The sequence below is a fragment of the Pangasianodon hypophthalmus genome, chromosome 6, assembly GCF_027358585.1.
Source record: "Pangasianodon hypophthalmus isolate fPanHyp1 chromosome 6, fPanHyp1.pri, whole genome shotgun sequence".
NCBI lineage: Eukaryota > Metazoa > Chordata > Actinopteri > Siluriformes > Pangasiidae > Pangasianodon > Pangasianodon hypophthalmus.
In genome coordinates, this window is record NC_069715.1 from 22,344,168 (window position 1) to 22,366,861 (window position 22,694).

General features: G+C 42.3%; 1 protein-coding gene across 1 annotated transcript in view; it reads right to left on the reverse strand.

Annotated features, from left to right (window-relative positions):
• Positions 1 to 7,940: 7,940 nt before the first annotated feature.
• Positions 7,941 to 22,694, reverse strand: part of si (sucrase-isomaltase (alpha-glucosidase)) — a 75,884-nt gene continuing 61,130 nt past the window's right edge. Inside the window, exons 38-48 of the mRNA XM_034305154.2 lie at positions 21,295 to 21,428; positions 21,025 to 21,059; positions 20,736 to 20,852; positions 15,636 to 15,784; positions 14,233 to 14,317; positions 13,905 to 13,961; positions 13,310 to 13,434; positions 11,133 to 11,221; positions 10,739 to 10,788; positions 9,229 to 9,399; positions 7,941 to 8,226 (exon numbers count right to left, since the gene is read on the reverse strand). Of these exons, the coding sequence (XP_034161045.2) occupies positions 8,149 to 8,226; positions 9,229 to 9,399; positions 10,739 to 10,788; positions 11,133 to 11,221; positions 13,310 to 13,434; positions 13,905 to 13,961; positions 14,233 to 14,317; positions 15,636 to 15,784; positions 20,736 to 20,852; positions 21,025 to 21,059; positions 21,295 to 21,428 (1,090 nt within the window). The 3' untranslated portion in view covers positions 7,941 to 8,148. The remainder of the gene's footprint in view (positions 8,227 to 9,228; positions 9,400 to 10,738; positions 10,789 to 11,132; positions 11,222 to 13,309; positions 13,435 to 13,904; positions 13,962 to 14,232; positions 14,318 to 15,635; positions 15,785 to 20,735; positions 20,853 to 21,024; positions 21,060 to 21,294; positions 21,429 to 22,694) is intronic.

Here is a 22,694-nt window from a genome sequence, read left to right on the forward strand (position 1 = left end):
GGAGGGGACTTTCGGTATGTACCCCGCTCAGGGGTACAAGAATGCTTTGGCCAAACCAGGCGCAAAGTCTAAATAGGAAGGGGCCACCGAGAGGGCCTGAAGATCCCCCACTCTCCTAAGAGAGGAAATTGCCAAGAGAAAGGCAGTTTTCAACGTCAGAAGACGGTCCGAAATCTCCTCTATGGGCTCGAAGGGGGGTTTGCAGAGAGCCTCTAAAACCACGGCCAGGTCCCACGAGGGGACCCGAGATCGAGCTGGAGGTCTGATCCTCAGCGCACCGCGGAGGAAACGTGTCCCCCAGGGGTGCCTGCCCACTGACTGGCCATCGAGAGGGGCGTGGCAGGCCGCAATAGCCGCCACGTACACCTTCAGGGTGGAGTGGGTCAGTCCCGCGGAGAGGCGGGCCTGCAAGAACTCCAGCACTGTACCAACTGGGCAGTGAACAGGGTCAAGCCGGCGGTCTCCGCACCAGGAAGTGAAAAGTTTCCACTTCAGGGCGTACAGTTTCCTCGTAGAGGGAGCTCTGGACTGGAGGATGGTCTCCACAACCTCGGTTGAGAGACCGGAAGCGCGGAGTTGTGCCCCCTCAGAGGCCACACCCACAGCTTCCACAGCTCCGGGCGGGGGTGAAGATGGCCCCCCGCCTGTGAGAGGAGATCCCTCCTGATCGGAATCTCCCATGGGGAGCCGTCTAGGAGGGAAATCAGGTCCGAGAACCATACTCGGCCCGGCCAGAACGGGGCTACTAACAGTAGACGAATTCCGTCCCGGCGCACTCTCTCCAGAACTCCCGGGAGCAGAGCGACCGGAGGAAAGGCGTACAGACGCAGCCTCGGCCACGGCTGTACCATGGCATCCAGTCCAAGAGGAGCTGGATGAATCAGAGAGAACCAAAGGGGGCAGTGCGATGTCTCCTGCGTCGCAAACAGATCCACCTGGGCTCTGCCGAACATACGCCATATGAGCTCCACCACCTCGGGGTGGAGTCTCCATTCCCCGGGCACCGGCCCCTGCCTCGACAGGGCGTCCGCTCCCACGTTGAGATGACCAGGGATGTAGGCTGCTCTCAATGAGAGGAGGTTCCCTTGGGACCACACAAGGATCTGGAGCGCCAGCCTGTAAAGGGGGCGCGAACGCAGACCTCCCTGGCGGTTGATGTAAGAGACCACCGTCTTGTTGTCGGTGCGCACCAACACGTGGCGGCCTCTCAGGTCTGGGAGAAAGTGTTTCAGAGCTAGAAACACAGCCAGCATCTCCAGGCGGTTGATGTGCCAAGTGAGATGGCGGCCGCTCCACAGACCACGGGCAGGACGGCCACTCATGACCACTCCCCATCCGGTGAGGGACGCATCCGTCGCTAGCACTACGCGGCGACCAGGAGCTCCCAGGACCGGGCCCTGAGACAAGAACCCAGGTTCTCTCCACACAGCTAAGGCACGGCGGCATCGTCGCGTGACCTTGATCATGCGGAGCAGGTTTCCTCTGTTTCGGAAAAACCCCCTGGTCTTGAGCCACCACTGTAGGGGTCTCATGTGCAGCAGGCCAAACGGTATCACGTTGGACGCAGCTGCCAATAGGCCCAGCAGTCTCTGAAACTGCTTTACAGTGAGTGACCGGCCTACTTTCACTCTCGCGACCGCTGTGAGGACCGACTCGATCCGAGCAGGAGACAAACGTGCCTGCATCGTGGTCGAATCCCACACGACGCCTAGATAAGCGGTTCTCTGAGCTGGAGAAAGCACGCTTTTCTCGGCGTTTAGTCTTAACCCCAGTTCCTTCATATGGGCGAGAACGGCATCTCGATGCCGAGCCGCCATCTGCTCTGAATGAGCTAAAAGGATGGAGATGTGGAAATACGCATCTTTTAGGTCGATCGTGACGAACCAGTCCTCGGACCTGATCTGAGACACGACCTGAGTGACCGTAAGCATCCTGAACTTCAGTCGAGCGACTGAGAGGTTCAATTGCCGCAAGTCCAAAATGGGACGCAGCCCTCCCCCCTTCTTGGGAACAATGAAGTACTGGCTGTAGAACCCTGACTCCCTGTCGTGAGGAGGGACCACCTCGATGGCCTCCTTCCTCAGGAGAGTACGTACTTCCTGCTCCAATACCAGAGCCTGCTCGGGACCCACCACAGTGGGAAGAACCCCAGAAAAACGAGGTGGAGGCGAGCCGAACCGAATTCGGTAGCCTCTTTCTACAGTACGCAGGACCCAATGAGACACATTCGGCAGAAGTTTCCATGCTGCCAGAAAGCTCACTAAGGGAATCAGTCTCTCGAGACTGACCTCTGGTGTAATAGAAGCGGTTAGCTGGGTGCCCTGAGGCGGCGAACCGACATGGGGGAAATGAGCTAACCGCTGCGAAGGCCTCAGGAGAGGCCGCGAGCCTCCCAGACCCGCTACGTTGCCGGGCGAGAACTGGGAGAGGCGCTCGCCGGAGACCGCTGCGCCCTGAAGCACCATAGGTGGCAGGGTTGGCAGATCGACCTCCTGAGGGCACTGGGGGGACCCGGGCACCGTAAGATGAGGTGTACGCCGCGTCGCCCCGGAGGGGCCCGCCCTCGGAAGCCCTGGGCCAAAACCATCAGGGCTTCTTAGCCGCGGCCCTTCTGGACATGAGGACGGTCCTCAGATCCGCCTTAGTGCCCGAAGGGCCGGGCCCAGAGCGTCGTCGCGACTCCTGCTCCCGCCTCGGGGGAGCACGGGAGGCGACGCTCTGCTTTTGGGCCTCCCTGTAGGAGGGGGCCGTACACGGAGGGGGCTGCCCCCGCCCGGCAGCCCCACGAGCTAGAGAGCGACGGGGGAGGAACCGCTGGAACGCCGCCGCCTGAGCACGTGCCTGCTGGTATCTCTCGACGACGGAGTCTACCGCGTCACCAAACAGGCCCGAGGAAGTAAGCGGGGCGTCCATGAGCACGACCCTGTCCTTCTCTTTCATATCGGACAGGGTCAGCCAGAGATGCCTCTCCGCCGCCAGAGGGACAGAGGGACAGATCAGCGGCCCGCCTGAGCTCAGCTACCTGCTCAGACGTACTCTCCCCCTGCTCATCCAGCTCTGTAAGCAGGTCAGCCTGGTACGCCTGTAACACCGCCATGGTGTGCAGACACGCACCGGCCTGACCTGCTGCCGTGTACGCCTTGCCTACCAGCGCTGAGGTGGTCCGCAGCGGCTTGGTAGGCAACGCCGGAGCCTTCAGGGACGATGCAGCAGCAGGGGACAGATAGCTGGCTAGCGTCTGTTCAACCCTGGGCATCGCCCTGTAACCGGAGTAGTCCAGCCCCGCCACATTAGCGTAATGGGAAGACGTGGGGCTGAACAACCGGGCCGAAAATGGCCTATTCCAGGACCTCCACACCTCAGTGTGGAGGTCCGGAAAAAAGGGCAGGCTCCGGGGCGGAGGTGGCGGCCTACTGCGCAAAAAACGCTCCTCCAGTCTAGAGCCCTGAGGCTCAGGCCGTGACTCAGCGGGCCAGTCAATGCTAAGCTTAGCGACTGCCCGTGCAACCACCTCGAGCAGCTCCCCGTATTGAGGAGACTGCGGCTCAGGGTCGACGCTCTCCACATCGACCTCCTCGGAGGACGATAGGTGGAGCGCCGAGTCCGCTCCCCGGGGGGAAGAAACCGCAGAGCGTGCTTCCGAGCCCAGGGAGGGGACAGAGGACCTGGAGGGTGAGGAAGGAGAAAGGGACGGGCCCGTCTCCATTCCCTCCGCCAGGTCCATCTGCGAGCCCCACGAGCGCAACCGCCGCTCTGCCTCGGCAGAAGCGGGGCCGGCACCGCGAGGCACGCTAGTGAGGGCTCCCTCCTCAAAGAGAGCCCAGCGGGAGCGGAGAGTGCGCAGCGGTAAACGCTCGCAATGTGCGCAGCCGGCTCCCTCGAGAGCCGACTGAACATGCTCCGCTCCCAAACAGGCAATGCACAGACTGTGTGTATCCCCGCCCGTAATAAATCGCGGACAGGGAGGAACACACGGCCTGAAGCGCTGCCCGCTCTCGCCCTTAGTCTTATCCTTGGCTTTCGGCATGCCAACGATAAAACACCAAAAGACAAAAATAGACAGACAATAAACACAGAGCGCTTGCTGAAAACAGGAAGCTAACGCGGGGCTCGCCGCTCGGGCTTTTATGCTTCCGGGTCGCTACGTCACCTCGCCCGTGACGTCTCGCCCATCCATTGGACGGATTAGACACGTGATTCAGAGCGCGGTCACGCGGGGGCGTTCCCATAGCGTTTCGTGACGCAGCTCGAGTTCCTGAAGGGGAACTGCTTTTTACTAGCCATCACTTAAGCAAAAACAATGAGAGGATGCATCAGATGTATGCCTTGCCAATAAGCTTGTTTTGTAAGTGTTGCTGGCAAGTGACTCTGGGGTTACCTTTTAAACATGTGGATGTCTTCTCGTGTGCATCTGCACACATGCCATCGAAGTCACTGCATTATATACAGACACTGCATTATTCAGGAAAGAGGCAGAAAGTAACTGCCACATAAATCCCAAGACAACAACAAAGAAAGGTGAAGGAGTTGGAGGCACCAAAGTATTTACGTCCACCATTAAGAGAACCCTACACTGTCATGGCCTGAAAGGCTGTTGTATAAGGAAGCTCCTATTTCACGATGATAAAGTTTGCAGGTGATCACCAGGATGAAGAACTAGCCTTTTGGAGGAGTGTTCTCTGGGCAGATGAAACAAAAATTGTACTGTTTGGCGATAATGTTAAGCACTGTATATCATGTTTTATCACTTGAGTAAAAACAGTGAGAGAACTGTATGCCTTGCAAGTGTTAGTGGCACATGACTCTGGGGTTACCTTTTAAACATGTGGAGGCCTTCTTGTGTGCATTTGTACACATACCAACAAAGTCCCAAAGTGACATAGTATGAAGTATTTTTCATAGATCCATTTTTCCCTTTCTTCTTCTCATTTTGTACAGATGTTGGGCCACACAGAGATATCTGCTTAGCAGCTGTGACAATGTCATAAGCTGTCTCAAATCAGTTTTGTTTGTTTGTTATATTACATTTACGGCATTTGGCAGACGCCCTTATCCAGAGCGACTTACAATTATCTCATTTATACACCTGAGCAGTTGAGGGTTAAGGGCCTTGCTCAAGGGCCCAGCAGTGGCAGCTTGGCGGTGCTGGGATTTGAACTCTCAACCTCAGGAGTCCAACATCTTATCCACTGAGCTATCCACTGAGCTACCACTTCCCACAAAAAATACATATTATTTGTATACATTTGTGTTTTTCATTTTGTTTGTGGTTTGAAAATATTTTGGTTACTTTCCCTGGTCCAAGGTGCACATTAGAGTAGAGACAGGACACCAAAAGAGTTTTCTTAATTAGCTTTATTTAGCATTTTGATGGATTCATTCTCTCACCTTTTGTTCTCTGGGCTCATGGCTGCAGCATTGTTCCAGGGGTGGTATATTGGTTTAAACCATTCGCTATAAAGGGATCCTCTTGCCTGATTGAGGTTTTTTTTTTTTTTGTTTGGCTGAAACACCTCTGTGAGGAGGGTCATATATAGCTGGTGGTTTATTCAGTGTTTATGCTATGATTTTGAGATAATAAATCTCCTGTCATAATGCAAGCTGTGTCTCCTGCCTTTTCTATGGTCACATTCCCACAGCAGCTTGTGGCTAAAGTACAGGTACAGTAAACCTGTACTCAAAAGCTAATGATACCCTCATTTTTACACTCAGATAACACTGCTGCTATTTGGACTTCACCATGCACTGTCTCTAGGTTCTGCAAGGGTAATGTTGGCCCTCTTAGTGGTGGGAGTGCTGTGGTCATCTCCATGTATAAATTATGGCAACTATTTTTTTGATATCACAGGTAATTTTAAAACAATTGATTACAGACCAATTTAGTTCAGCTTTAATTCACTATATCATAATTCCTGTGGGTCAACAGTTTGCATACGTCAGGATGACAGGATTCTTATTGGCCAATTGTCATAATTAGGAGTTAATTGGGAGCACCCCTGTGGCTGTAAAAGGACCTACGTTTAAAGACAGTGCCTTCTTGCTCTTAATATCATGGAAAATTCCAAGCAACTCAGCCAAGACCTCAGGGGGAAAAAAGTGGCCCTCCATAAGTCTGGATCATCCTTATGAGCAATCTAAAGAACTGAAAGTACCATGGGCATCTCTACAAACAATTGTATGCAAATATAAAAATCTTGGGACCATACAGATACTGCATTATTCAGGAAAGAGGCACAAAGTAACTCCTAGGAATGAATTAACTTTTGTCTGAAAGGTTCAAATAAACCCCAAGACAACAACAAAGAAAGGTGAAGGAGCTGGAGGCACCAAAGTATGTACATCCACCATTAAGAGAGTCCTACATCATCATGGCCTGAAAGGATGTTGTGCAAGGAAGAAACTCCTATTTTATGATGATAAAAAAGCCAGACTGAAGTTTGCAGGTGATCACCAGGATGAAGGAAGAACATTAATAAAGAATACTCAAATGGAAAATAGCTACAGAGCCAAAGCAAATAATAAAGTGTTGAAAGACCTGAGAGCAGCAGGAACAACAGTTACACAGAGAACAATAAGCAATGAACAGCAACACAATCATCTTCTACACCCCACGCAGAACTCCTCTGCTAAAAAAGTAGCACAGATATGTGCATCTAAAAGCAGTTTCTTGACTTGAATCTTATTGAAAATGTATGGAGGATTTTGAAATCGCGAGTCGATCAGAGGAACCCTCGTATCTTTGGGGAACTGATGATGCAGCAAAAACGTAATAGTTGTTATGATAGACATCTCAAAATGTAACTTCCAACAATGACTTTGCAAAAAAGTACTGATGTATATTGATACTGCAAAATAGCTAGCCTTTAGAGGCAGTCACCTTAGATGTTGTATTTGTAGTGTTGTAAAAGGTGGGCTTCTGGCTATGTCACAGTATTGTCAGTCTGGTAGGAGACAGTTAAATGTGAGGAATGTAAAGCTCATTGTGCTTATGCATCATTGCATATGTACATAATTCACCATTACAGCTTTTGCACATTAGCTAGCTACACCTTAAAGCATGTGTCAGGTTGTCCCTCTGTAGCAGATGATTTCTCTGTGAGAGAAGTTAAGTGGAGAAAGTAGAGAACCCCTGGTATCCAAAGAACCCTTGAGAAATCCTTTTTCTCCTAAGAGTGCAGCTGATCCTAATATTTCTGTTTGCCTGTGTACATAGTGTCTATTTTGAAGGGTAGTATATTATGTTTATCGTGAAATGATTTTGATTTATTGTTCATACTTCTATCCTACTTGTTTTATGTTTTATGTTGTGTGCACCACAGTCCTTGACTTATAAATAACTAAAGTCTTCAGTCTTCATTAAACTTTCTTGCTAACAAGCAGGTGGGTGTGTGTGTGTGTGTATGTGTGTGTGTGTGTATGTGTGTGTGTGTGTATGTGTTTGTTTCAGCATCCTGCCATGTGCATGTCAGTTTTTCCTACCAGGGAAACAGGACTGCTGTTTTCTGCTAATTGAATAGTTGCTTCAAATGCACCATCTCTCCAAATGAAACACCAAATAATTATATGCACAGTTGGACCTTCACTATCTTGGGAAGGATATGTCTCCGGTATAATCGTCATTAGCGACCACCTAAGGCACCTTCACCCTCCTCCAAACCAACACATGCACCTCACATACCACATGCTGATTGCCAATTAGAGCAGAAATCAATTTGCAATTCCCATCACTAAATTGATATCATTATGTTTATCGTGAAATGAATAATTGATGATCATATTATTATAGCTGAGACCTAATGGTGCATGAAGTCGGCCTGGCAGGTTGTCGGCCGAAAAATGTGATTGTTGATAATTAGGGGTTATTATTATCATCTTCCCATGGTGCACAGACACAGTTTTCCAGTGAAGCACTCTGTACTGTACGAACAGACCCCATGTGGTACGTTTTTTTTTTCAGCTTTAATTTATTACAATTAGTTTCTTACAGTTTGGATGTTCTCTGGAAAATAAGCTCACCATGTACAATTTACATAAGACAGAATTCACTTAGATTTGCTTTTCATTGCTGATGCTACTTGACTCTATAAATACAATTCAAATAATGGGAAGTAAAGAGATGATCTTGATTTGTGTTTGCATTTTCCTTTTTCATATTCCTGTGCTCCAAGTGATTGAGAATTGTTGTCCTATTACATGTGAGTTGTTTGTCACGTCGATGATCAGCTCCTAAAACAGAAGAAGACACAATTGTGTTAAATCTCATTTAGACATAATATGATTATGCTAGTCTAAATATAATACAATGATTTTTCTCTATGTACACACACAGATGGAACTGGCTAGCCTTATTAAACTTGGCCTGCATTAGGGAAATGTAAAAAAAAAAATAAATAAAAATAACAAAGATAAATGACTCGACTGAATGCTACATATTCAAATAAGTATACATACCCTGTTATTCATTATCTCTCACTAAGCTCGGCTACATTCTTATTTCTCAAAGTCCTGCTCACTTTGACTTTATCAAGGTGTGAACTTTCAATCAATTCAAAATAAAATTTGCAGAGCCAGCTCATAAAATGAGGAGGTAGTAATAGAAGGACAGATGGATGATTAGATAGATACATACATAAATGCAGATAAAACACACACACACAGTTATCCACTGAGCCAATCATGTGGCAGCAGCACAATGCATAAACTCATGGTTCAACATGTTGGGCATTCTGACATGTTTTTCTGCTCACCACAATTGTAAACATCGATTATGTGAAATGGTATAGCTTTCCTGTTATCTTGAACCAGTCTGGCCAGTCTCCACTGCTCTCTGTCATCAACACAGGCATTTCCACCCACAGAACTGCCGGTCACTTTTCTTCCTCCCCCTACACTATTCTATGTAAAGTCTAAAGAAATTCCCAGGAGATCAGCAGTTTCTGAAATACTGGTTAAAGTCACTGAGAGAACATTTTTCCCCATTCTGAAGTTTTATGTGAACTTTAACTAAAGCTCTTGACCTGTATTTGCATGATTGTATGCACTGCGCTGCTGACACAGGATTGGATGAGTGGATAATTACATGGATGAGAAGAATAATAATAATTTATAATTTTAGTTATTATATTTCAGTAGCCCGAGTACTCTTAAATTAATTATAAATTGCACATACTACGCACAAACACACATCAATTTGAAGATGGTGCTGTCAGTGCTACAGCAGTGTCTTACCTGTGTGTTTTGGTTATGGGAAAATGTGGTCAGCGGTGTTTCAGTTCCAGTTGTCTTGATGGTCACCTTAGTGATGGGGAGATCTCCTGCACCCCAAACTTTTACTTGGCCAAGTATGAGCTGATCAGCTGAAGCTAGACCATTATGCATAACTAAGCACGAGAGAGTGTTCTGAAACACACACACCAGGAGAAAAAAAATCTGAAACAAATGTGGTGGATATAACTCTGCCTGACTCTGCTCTGACTGACTAATATATATATATATATATATATATATATATATATATATATATATATTACTGTTAAATGGTTATGCAATTATTCTCATATAGACATTGAATACTGGTCTATTAGCAATCAAATATTATTAGCAAAACAATCATCACTCTGATCTTGTGAAATGCTGATGGCAAAATTCTTTTTCCACTGGGGCCTTCCTGCTTGACTCTATATGCATGAAGAGGTCATGCAGGGTAGAAGTCTAACACATGTCTCCTTTCAGACATATTATTATTTGTGAAGACTACAGCAATAAGGCAGAGATAAGAGATTATAAGTGATTATAAGAGATTATGTGGAGTGGCTATCAATGTTTATGTCTGGCTCAGTTTTTATTAAATATACTTTAAGTTAATTGAGATGATTACCCCACATCACTTAATGTTTTTTTTTTTTTTTCGAATGTGATCATTTGCTACACCCACTAACTAGCTTTACCCTATCAGGTGACAGCTACCAACCAAGGAGGTTGGAGGTTAGTGCATGCTTTCTCTGAGACACCTGAAGCTACCCAGTGCATCTTAAAGAACTGCTGCTCATGCTTCATGAAAGGGCAGCTGAATATAATCAGAGGAATTTGTTATCTGCCCTCTTCCACATACATGAACTGACAAATGCCTGTGATGGGCTAGTGTCACTCTGATTGACAGGGGAGAGGTTAATTACATCCCTCCCACCCAGGGAGCATGGCCAATTTTGCTCTCTTGAACTCCTGGCCAAGTCATCCTAGGGATTTGTATACACAATCTCCTGATGATAGGATGGACAATTTTTTGTTGGGCCACTCGGGAACCCTACGTCCTGTCTTCTTTGAAAATGTGCACAGTGCACGGGCTCCAGATGATACAGCTGTGCCTACATGATAGGAAGTACCTCTCCATACCAAAAGAGGAAGACATCTGTATTCATAATCAAAACTGGAAAACCAGAAGACCTATTATCAACAGTTCCTAACTGTACACTAGTATACTAAATAGTACGTCAAGACCATACCACCCATGGTGTACCACTATCAATACCTAGAGTGGCATACTACATTGACAAACCAGTGTGTTAGGATTCACTGTGGGATGTAACCAAACAGCTGCAGCATAGGATCTGACTGCATGGACAGCTTCATAGTAATGTGAAAAGGGTAGCCAGAGACAAATAACTTGGTGTGAGAGTTGCTTTAAGAGATGGCCAGGGGAAATGGGACTGAATACTTTTTTGTTAATGTAGTACTGTACCTTAAGCACATTGAAGTGTGTCAGGAGGTATTCATTCTTCTCATAAGTGCCTGGAAGAAAATGTCGAGAATGGAAAAAAAAAATCAGACAGAGAAAGAAAGAGAATGATGGTGACATTAAAAGGAAAACCATTTTGTCATTTAATTTATATTCTCTACACCAAAGCCTACCAACACATGCTTAATTTCCTATTACAGTATGACAGGGTGTATTCTGAATTAGTAGCACATACACACGGCACCACACACACACTCACACTGTTTACAACATCAGAAGAGTACACTATATTACTGAACATTACAGTAAAAGGTTGACAAACACTTTCTCTAGCACAAACACAGTCTGTTGTGTGTAAATAGTGTAATGTTGTATGTGTACAGCTGAAAACACCCACCGATTCCCTCTCCATCATCCCAGAACAGAGAACCTGATGCTGTTCCATCATCGTTAAGAGCGACAATCAGTCCAAGAGGATTTTTACGACTGGAGAAGTAAAAAAGGTAGAAAGTAAAAGAAATAAGCCAGTTAATTTTTAGTCTACACTTAGCTTGTTATTATTCTAGTACAATTATAAACACAACTGAATAATATACAGAATACTGTCTATGCAAATGTCACAGCTGGGGTGTTAACAGTAATAATATGAGAACCACCAACACTGCCCTTTTTGTTTTAGTGTTGTATTATTGTATTTAATTTGATAATTAAATTCAATTCAATTTCAATAGATAATTATCTCTAACAAAACATGCACATATCAGAGACAAAGTTGAGTTCTGATGTTTTACCTCAAAGTTCAACACAGTCCTCAAGTTTTCCATTCACATGTAAATTTGATAGAAGGATTTTGTTTTTCCAAACTATTAACATTATCTAGCTTGCTGCAATAAAAACCTAATAGGTATTATTGTTGTTGTTATGCTATTGGAGCCCACTGTTTGTATTGTATTATTTGTGGTCAGTAACCACTTTTGAGAGAGAGAGAGAATTTGTCTGATATTTCAGACAGAATACAACTGATTCTGATATATATACAGAAAGTATTCATACCCCTTTACTTGTTGCACACTTTATTGTGTTGTGGATTTGATTTTGAATGGATATAATTGCCATTTTACCCATCAATCTACACTTAATTGCCCATAATGATGAAGTTAAAACATGTTTTTTAAAATTTTCAAAAAAGCAAACTGCCATCTTCAGGTCTCCTTACAGATATTCGATGAGGTTTATGTCTGGGCTTTGGCTGGGCTACTTAAGGACATTAAGACTTGCCCTAAAGCCAGTCCAGTGGTTGTTGTGGCTGTATGCTTATGGTCATTGTCGTGTTGACACAATGTCATGTTGAGGTGAACTGTCACCCCTGTCTGAGTTTGCCTGCACTCTGGAGGAGGTTTTCTTCAAGGATGTCCCTGTGTTTGGCTGCATTCATCTGTCCCTAAAAGTTAACAGTCTCCTCGTCCCTGCAGCTTAGAAGCACCCCCATAGCATGATGCTGCCACCAACATGTTTCACTGTAGGGATGGTATTGGCCAGGTGATGTGCAGTTTTAAACCAGACATAGTGCTTGCTGTTCTGCCCAAAGAGTTTAATTTTCATCTAATCCGACCACAGAATATTTTCCCACATGTTGCCAGAGTCCTTTATGCCATCATATGCCTTTTACTCAACAGTGGCTACCGTCTTGACACTCTGCCATGAAGGTCTTATTTACAGGACTTTTGGAGCTCTTTTAGAGTGAGCGTTGGGTTCTTTCTTACCTCCCTGACCAAGGCCTTTCTTCACTGGATGCCAAATTTGGCAGGACGGCCAATGCTAAGAAGGTTCAAGGTTGTGCCAAACTTCTTCAGTTATTGAGGCCACTGAACACTTAAAGCTTTAGAAATTGTTTTATATCCTTACCTTGATCTATACCTTGCCACAATTTGATCACAGAGATCCACAGACAGTTCTTTGGACCTCATGGCTTGGATTTTGTCCTGACACTGCAGTGTAAACTGTGACCCCTTATAGACCCTGGTGTGTGCCTTTCCAAACTATGTCCAGTCAATTCAAATTGCAACAGGTGGACTCCAATTGAGTTCGAGACACATCTCAAGTATAATCAAAGCAAGCAGGATGCAAATAATCAAAGCAAACAAGATGACCTGACCCCAATTTGGAGTACCACAACAAAGGTTCTGAATACTTTTGCAAATAAGAGATTTCAGTTATTGATTTTTAATTAATTTTCATACATCTCTCAAAATATGCTTCACTTCATCATTATGGGTGATTAATTGTAGATTGATGGTTAAAATATATTTGGCAATTATATCTATTCAAAATCAAATCCACAACACAATAAAGTGTGCAACAAGTGTGTATACATCAGGGGTGCCCAATCTTATCCGGAAAGGGTTTCATTCCAACCAAGCGGAAGCCACACCTGAGTTCATTGAAAGCCAAGATCAACTGATTATACAGGTGGAATCAGGTGTGGCTCTCGCTTGATTGGAATGAAAACCTGCACACACACACACACACACACACACATATATGATTCTTGATATTACATTTAGAATTTTGTACCTGTATCTTGTGTTGTTCTCTGGTTTCTGCCATGGTAGTATGAATCCTCCTCTCACATGTAGGTTGATGTGATCGAGTGGAGTGGGCATGGTAAGAAACTTGCCTCTTACATTCAGCTGCTCTGCCTGAAAGATGAAAAACACTTACATCAGAAATATAGCACAGATTTGATTTAACCTTCTTGCAGTTTTCACTACAACTTACCAGCCCCTTACCGGCCCCTCTTTAGATTTTATATCAACTTTTTTTAAATCATCTTTTGTCTTACTGATGATTAATATAAACTATTCTGGTGGAAAGAGAGCCTCAGAAGCCCCTCTCATCTTCGAGGCTCCTACTGATGTAAGTGTGTACACAGGCAGGAGTAAGAGATAGAGGAAATGGGACACCACTAACTTGTAAACATTCATATTAATATTTATATATCATGTTAATATTGTTGTACTTTCAAATAACACATATGTACATGTTGAAACAGAAACAATACACACACAAATGGATAGATGTCCTTGCTTTAGTTATTATATAACGTGATAATACACATGGCTGAATTAATGTGATAAAGCAAAAATGCATGTGATGCAGTTAAACATACCGTGTGGTAATTGTACCAGCGAGCATTAGGGATGTAGCCATTAACCTCAGTTGCTCCCTAAAGAAATCATAAAAAAAAAAAAAAAAAACAGAATTCAATCATCAATAAAATAGCACTATAATAATAGATGATAATCACTTTTTGCCCTCTAGCAGGTGCTGTACAGCAACACGTTAACCTATATACAGTATAATTTAATCCATTAATTGTAATTAACCTAATTAACTCATTTTTTTAACACTAGACATGCTACTCAACAAAAATATAATGTGTGATACTCTGCTAATATTGGAAATGTATGTGTGTGTGTGTGTGTTGGGTGCATAACCTGATCCAGAGCAGGACTGATGAGCAGTGCTGGACCCCACAGGAACTGTTTGTAAATGTCCCATGTCTCTTTATCATCCACAAACCTAGAGAATAAAAGCAGAGAATAAAAACAGACTGAAAAAAGACAGTCAAACAAACAGCTAGGTATACTATATGAATCAGTGTGTGTGTGTGTGTGTGTTTATGTGTGTAACTAAATAAGAGGGCAACAGGAAGGTTATGATAAGGATGAGTAGAGAGTTGAAATGAGTCTAATCAATGGAGGCTGAAGAATATGAGAGACAAAGTGACATGCTCTGCTGAGTCACTACACTCTGAAGGCATTCAAGGACTTCAACAGCATAAAGTAAATATAAACATTGGACGACGGATAATAAGAATGTCTAGACACAGTTATGTGATATGATTCACTTTTTTGTGTATGCATATGTAGAGTTCCTATTTTTCCAGAATGGATAAACCACAGTTTAGCCTCTTGTTTTCCATTTATTCACATTTCCAAGGATCTCAAACAGAAGAAGCACTTGATCCGAAGAATCACTAATGAAGTAGAACTCCTTATTGTTGTTTTCTTTTCTTTTTTTCCCCATGTCCTTTCACCAGGCAAACTTTATTCATATTCAGTTTAACCATTTCTTTATACCAGTAACATTATGCTCTACCTGATAGCCTTCAGAACAGACCTATCTCTAACATGACAACCTGCTTTTTTTCTCTTATCAACTTTGTCGTTTGTTATTAATACTGCAATCATTTGGCAAATTGCAATGTTATAAAAAAATAACAATAATTGGAAAATGATAAACTATGTAACTGGTAACTCCGCTTAGTGTCGGGATGCATCACACCGCCCCGTTGATTATTTTCCTGTAACAGTATTCTTGTAGTGTTTTATGCCTTACTGATGGCATCTTGCCTGTAGTGTTTTATGCCTTGCTTATGCCTGACTTCTGGCAAGTGTCATGCACCTGCATTTATACCATCAGTTATCAAAATTGTATCCAAAATGTTATTATGTTGATAGCTCTTATTCATGTTTGAATTATTTGAAGTCTGAATATGCTATTTACACTTTTTTTTCACCATAATTGTCATGACCCCATACACTTGACTCTATCTGTAACCTAACACACACTGTTAAATTCCTTTATTGACTAATGTCTGGTTAATGTTCCCTTCCGAACAGGACTGGAGAGTAAGAAAAGTGCTTGCAGTGACTGGCCAGTACTGACATATAAAATGGAGTATGGGAACTGTACTTTAATTCATGCTGCCATTATCTCTGAATAACTTTTTAACAGACTACATTGTCTTATAGTGTACACGATTCTAGGAATGATAACATTAACTGTGAACTAAAAGTAATAAATTATTGGGCGTGGCATTGAAATAGATACTTACTCATGCAGCATAGGCCGGACCACAGTGCTGCCTTTAGTGTTAGCCTCAAACATGAGTGTGTACAGGTAGGGGAGGAGTGTATAGCGGATGTTCAGCACGTCACGAGATGCGTTAGCAAATGCATCATCCCACGCCACTGGATCTTGTCTCTGTTACACATCATAATACAAAGACAAAAAAGATTTTAATATATGGACTAGCTGATGCTGCAGTCTAACAATACACTGTGATAATGAAGTCTGAAATAGTTATTGCTAGCCTTATGCTGAATTGGTAAATATAACAATACCACAAAAGATATTAGATATTCTAATAAAAGAGAATACTATATGATTTTTCAAAATGTTTTAAATCAGTTTGATATTTCTATGTTGCTCAGATACACTGAAGGCTGAGAGCATTAATTTTAATAGATTTTGTAGCATAACCTAATAACTGAAGCCTTTTGCTTTTGTTGCAGTGTAATATAACATGTTTGGTTTTATTCTACTTGATTTTCAAGTATATGGCGACATACGCAAGGATATTTTAGTGTTGTACATCTTGCCAGTAATTTCAGTGACAAACCTGTTTTAACAGACAACAGGAACCAAAACATGGCAATGGGTGAAAATGACACTTCATGGTCCATTTAAAATAAGTACCAGAATTAAAGTTTTAATAGAACATAGTGTATGCTAATGTCACCATGTGAGATCAGAGATCTGAATGACTATCCCAGTCACATGATCAATCTCTATCCACAAGCCCCTATATATATGTAAAACCAATAAAATGTTCAAAATGGCAAAACATCTTCAGGAATTTGAAAAAGAAATTTAACTTCTTGTAACAGTTCATTTTACTTTATACCAAAATTATCTAGGTAAAGTTTCATTGCGAATTCACAAACTCTGGAAGAGGGAGAATATTGTGATATTAGAAACTCTGGTCTGTGATAGGTCCCCCCTCTGCATTTACAAGTGTTCACACTGCTCTGTGTTAATGCGGTAGAGTGTGACACGATGCACTCTTTGAACTGTTAAACGCCTTTGGGGGCGGAGACAATAAGAACAAGTGCTAACAGGCTAGCACCTAAACACACTGTGGACCTTTCATCACTGCACCGAAGTGGAGGTTTTTTGTGTTTAAGGTGTGAAGCTCCATGTTGGAACTAATTGAGTGTGTTTTCACACTTAGTTGGTTTTAGCATTCCAAGTGCTCTCAAATTGATGACTCAGCAATTTTTAAGCAAAAAACAAACAAACAAACAATCTAGTAGCTACCCCTGGGGTTGTATGGTCTCAAGACAAACTAAGCAGCATTAGGTAGCATCAGGACCAATAATAGATGCATTGTGGCACTAGAAATCATGTTATTGAGCTTAGGTAGTTAGGAAACAACAACAACAACAACAACAACAATAATAATAATAATAATAATAATAATAATAATAATGTGCCAGTGACAGAAACAATAGCTACTGCATAATAGTTCATACTAGAGAAAAATTACATTATTTAGATTGAACAGATAATGAATCCTAAACAAATACAAAAACAATATGCAGAGTATTAATTTTTCAATTTTATTACATTTTAAAATTAAATTTTAATTAAAAAAAATACTTTTAAATTTAAATTTAAATTTTATTTAAATTTTATTAAACGAAAATATCTCAGAAAATCATACAGAGGTTACGTGGGCACTCTGAACGCAGCCCCAGAAGCTGCGATGTGCTGTGTGTTCTGACACCTTTCTATCATAGCCAGCATTAACTTTTTCAGCAATGTGTGCTACAGTAGCTTTTCTGTGGGATCAGACCAGGGGGCCTTCGACCCCACTCACATCGATGAGCCTTGGGCGCCCATGACCCTGTCACCGCTTCTCCTTCCTTGGACCACTTTTGTTATGTAGTAACCACTGCATACTGGGAACACCCAACAAAACGTGCCGTTTTGGAGATGCTCTGACCTAGTCTTTTAGCCATCACAATCAAATTCGCTCAGATCCTCACATCAACTGACTGTTCACTTGCTGCCTAATACCCCACCCCTTGACAGGTGCCATTGTAATGAGATAATCAATGTTATTCACTTCACCTCTCACTAGTTTTAATGTTATGGCTGATTGGTGTATAGGCACAAGGTTTCCTTGACTCAGAAAACAAATTCTAAGTCCTATGGGGAATAAAACTATTGAGCCCTCATTGGAAAAGTAACATTCTTCTAGAGAAAAATAAATTAGCTGCAAGTTTTTACAGTCGCAACTGAAGCAAAGTTTAAAACCACTGCTATTGTGTGCAATATGAAATAGCTCAGTGTATTGGAAAAGACACCAAAGTATTTAGAAGGACTGGAACAAGATGTCCTGTCCTTGCTGGAGTTGTTTATTAAGTTATGGCCGATCTATATCTCTTGCGATCTATCAGCCTATAGTTTCTCCTCTGCTCCTACCAGCAAGAACGATTTGCACGGCCCTGGAATGGCACTCATATTTCCACATTATAGCATGCTGAATGCAGTCAACCTCCCCCTGTTGGGGCTAACCGCTTTTCTCAAACAAAAGGCTGAATTATTCCAAATGTACTCGGCTCTGACTCCATTAGCGGCAAGCTGAATGTGATGGAAGGCCACCCACGGGCCTCAGGCTGCCTCATTTCCACCAAAAACAGCAGGAGAAAAACAGGCCTGTCTGAAGGTAGTGCATCTCTCTCACTCATATCGATGGGTGAATTTACACCAGCAAATGACTCTGCTAGACATTAGGCGTCAACAAGGTGATCTCTTTCTCTCTCTTTCTTCCTTTTCTCTGGCTTCATATTTGTCTTCTGACTATGCCTATCTGCATGTTTCTATATCTCTTCACTCTTATGTAGTTTGATTTTTCACATTCATCAAGGGTTTTGTCTCCATTTCCTCTGTCTCTCTCTCTCTCTGTCTATCTTTCTCTCTCTTCCTCTGAAGAACTCCATCTTGACCAGACATAGATGACCTTCCATTTTCTCAACTCCTTCAGGGCTGTAAATGGGCTCCTAGCGTAGACACATTAGCACTAATGATACGTTGGTGAGTTAATTACAACATGGAGAGGACGAACTCATATAAACAGGGGTATGAGAACGCTCTGTTTTCAGGGCTGTCATTGAGGCTTGTTACACACAAAACCCTTGTAGCTCTCTTTCTCTCTCTCTCTCTCTGTCTCTGTCTCACGGTGTGTGTCTGTGTGTGTTGCGAGTATGAAGAAGGAATAGACAGGATAAATGACTCAACAAATCGGGGGGTGGGAGGGGTGCTGACTCAAGCATTTTTCTTGACCTTGTGCATTTTTTTATATAGTATTTTTGTAGAGTCGCTGTGGAGCTGTGTTGCCCTGCCAAGAAAATTTCTCTATCTCATTCAGGTGACAGTATCTTCTAAGCACTCTTATTTAGGAGAAATTTGATGTCAGAATTGCATGGATACTTTTCAGAGAAGACAATCCATGAAAACCCTGTTATTCTAAGAATCTAGTTTTTTTTTTGTTTGTTTGTTTGTTTTTTAATCAAATCTGTATCAAGGCAGTATAAGTTACTAGCTAAAATACTGTTTAAATCAAAGTGCTGTTAAATTCTCGCTGTTACATGTTGATTAATTTTCTATAACAGCACAATTCTGACAGTAGTGCCAGCTGAAATTCAAATCACAAGTTTATATTAATGTACTCATTCTAATACATTATTTTTATGCAGTAACATTTCATTCACAGGGACTCCTATGGCTTATGCTGTACATAATCTATGGCTGATAATAAACTTATTTACTACTATGTAACATTTACTAAAGGAGTCTAAGGTGTCAGCGTTTTGTAATGGTCAGTAAGTTTTCCACCACAGGAAAGTCTTCAGAGTTTTTGCACTTTCAGTAAATATTAGGTGATCATAGTAATGATATACTGTATGAAGAGCTGACTCTGTGCAACAAGATATGTATTGGAATATCCTGATAATATCATAAACCTGTGATACAAGGTTAGGCAATTATTTTTATATGAAATAGACATTATTCAGAGCCAACACTGCTCAGCATTTCAGTAATAGAGGACTGAGTGTTTGTAAGTGACCTCAGTCGTGGGTTTTTGATTTAACCTTTCTCTTGCTTAAACATCCATTTGCACTGCATTATTAAATGATTGAAATGGGGAGATCGGCTGCTCGGATCACTTTAAAAAATTCAATTATACTGGTGTCTCGCGGTTGGCGACAAAGCTATGGCGTTGCTCGATGAGGAAATTCAGCCGCGCCGCATCGATCCCACACACTCAGGGTTTATTGGATTTTCGCACTCAAAGGTCACTTTTTAAACGAATGTCATGGTGAATACCTGACAACACGATGGTCCATCGACCTCTGACATCAGTCACCAACACCCACAATGCCAATTCTCTATGACACAGCAATGCAGGTGCGATATCGAGCTTTTAGTGACCTTGAATGCACTCATGGGGAAAAAAAAGGATTTGGCATATGATCTCATAGTGTAGTTATACATATCTACACTTGAGTCTAAAAATCTTAAAGGTTACTACTAGATTTTCCTTTGCTGAAATGATAACATGGCTAAAACAGTGTTAACATTCTTGTGTCTTAATATCTGATAATATATTCATCAATGCCTTATTTTTTAACATCTAGTATTTAAGGTCAATTAATAAAGGACAACTGATAGTTACATTAATTACATAAGATTTTACATAACGTTTTAGTTTGTTCATTAATTAACTGTTAGTCTTTTTATTGTTCTAATCTTAGTTATTTCTTTCAAACAGATAAATGCATCGGATTTTCGTTTCCTTTTTTGTTGTCTTTTTTTTTCTTTTTTTTTTTTCGGTAAAAATCACCTTATCACTAAATGTTAATGTTTATTATAGTTTTTTATAGGTGGTTAAGGTAACTGGTACTAACACCCCCCCACCCCAGGCACATCTTAAACAAATGTAGTCACATCCAGATGGTGTAAGGACAAACTGTTTATAATATTTAATATTTCCAGAAATGTAATATTCTCCTCTTAAAATCCACATTTTGCACATTCTTTTTTCTGTGAATGTTTTCCACATGTTCTATGCAGTGTGTAAGCTCACCCGGCTTCCCTTGCCATTATGATTTCTGGAATATGGGTAAAATGCTCCCAGCTGCATCCAGCGAAGACACATCTCGTACTCGGCATGGTTAAAGAACCCACAAATATCAGCTCCGGTCTGTACCACAGAGACGAGCACATTGAATTAACATTTACTACAAAATGAGTAGTAACTATAACAAATGAATGAGTGTTTTATATTTTATAATAGTGGCTATTTAATGAACTAATCTCAGCTGAACACCTTGAACATCAGGTCTCAAATCAGTCAGACAATGTAGGTTACTTACATAAGAGATTCCGAACAAACTGAACTCCATCATTCCTGAGAGAGGAGGGAGGGGCACAGAGAGATTGACTCAGTATGTGAAAAACAACAAGGCGTCTTTGTCCAGCAGAGCAAGTGTATGTTTACTGGAACAAAGTAGTGATTCATCTTTCATCTCAACACCCCCCACACACACACACCTACGACACAACACACAACATATCCCCTATATCTCTCTCACTCTCTCGTACACACACTCACACATACAGTACATACATACATACTCACACACCTATTACAGACTTGAAGAGTTGGTCCCAGGCAGCCGTATTATCTCCTAGCCAGTGCCCTGCCCATCGCCCACTGCTCGGGTATGTCGAGCGAGTCACCACGATTCCTCTCTTCCCTGTTACTTTCAGCAAGGCACTACACACACACACACACACACACACACACACACACACACACAAACAATCATGCTTAAACAGAGAAACCATGTATCTACAAATTACCAACTAATGAACAACAAAACATACTGATTATAGTGTATAGCTACTTGTGTATATGATCAAGTCTAAACCACAAGTAGGAGGTAGCTGTGCCTTCCGCCTAATTTTAATACATGAAAATCATCCATAAGAGTTGGATGGAATAAACAGATATTACCTTAACTGCTTGAGGGGGAAAATGTGGTGTTTTAATTTGGCATAATCAATTATCATTTTGCACTGCAATTAAAACTTCAGTGCACATGTTTATATGTTTGGTAGACATGATATAGATAAATCATGTACAGAAATACTTAACACACAGCAAAAGCTTTACTGAATGTCAGCTTTATTTAATGTCAGCTCAGTATTTCAGCCATTAGCCATTACGGGAACAGGGTGCTCTCAAACCTGAAAGGTTATATCTGCCGCAAAGATTAGGAGAGAAAATCTCAGTGGATTAGTGACTTTTATGTGATCACAGCATCAATGGATGTTTATCATAATCTGATGGTCAGTCCACATATTTGCATGTGATATTTACTAAACCAGTACATGAAGACACATGAGAGCAGCATCCAGTGGAGAAAGTGAAAGCATTGTGAAGAGGCTGCAATGTGCCCTTTGTGCAGTGTCGCTTCCAGTGTTCTTAAACTGTAAACCTGAGGTAACTGATTAGTGTTCACTGTAGTTTAACACTTTTCAGTGCTATTGCATATTACTAGAAATGTACAGTATTATCTCTCTCTTGTCCCCCAACCTTCATAGCTGACCACCCGCTCGCAGTAAATACACCCCCTCCAGAGACATGTTTTAAATCTTTATCATATTTTCTTATTGAAAGATTATGGGAGTAGGTCTCTGGTTTCCTCCAGCCTCCCAAAATAGTTGCCGATAGTTTTGTGAAAGTGGGTGTGCCCGCACATATAGATAAATAAATGAAAATGAAGATATCAGATGTTCTTTGCATTAGCTATACTGCACACAGATGAATCTGATGGCTACAAGTGCCAGTAAACATTCAGAGAAAAGTCAGGGGTAAGTCTCAAACCGGATAATGTGCTTTAAGTAGCATTCTGAATCGTAATGACAATGCTGTACTGACAAACAACTTAGTATAGCGGTTTGCAATTTGGGACTCGGATCAAGTGTTCATGACTCTGAGAATATAAATACTGTTATTTCTTTGGTATTACATTGAGTA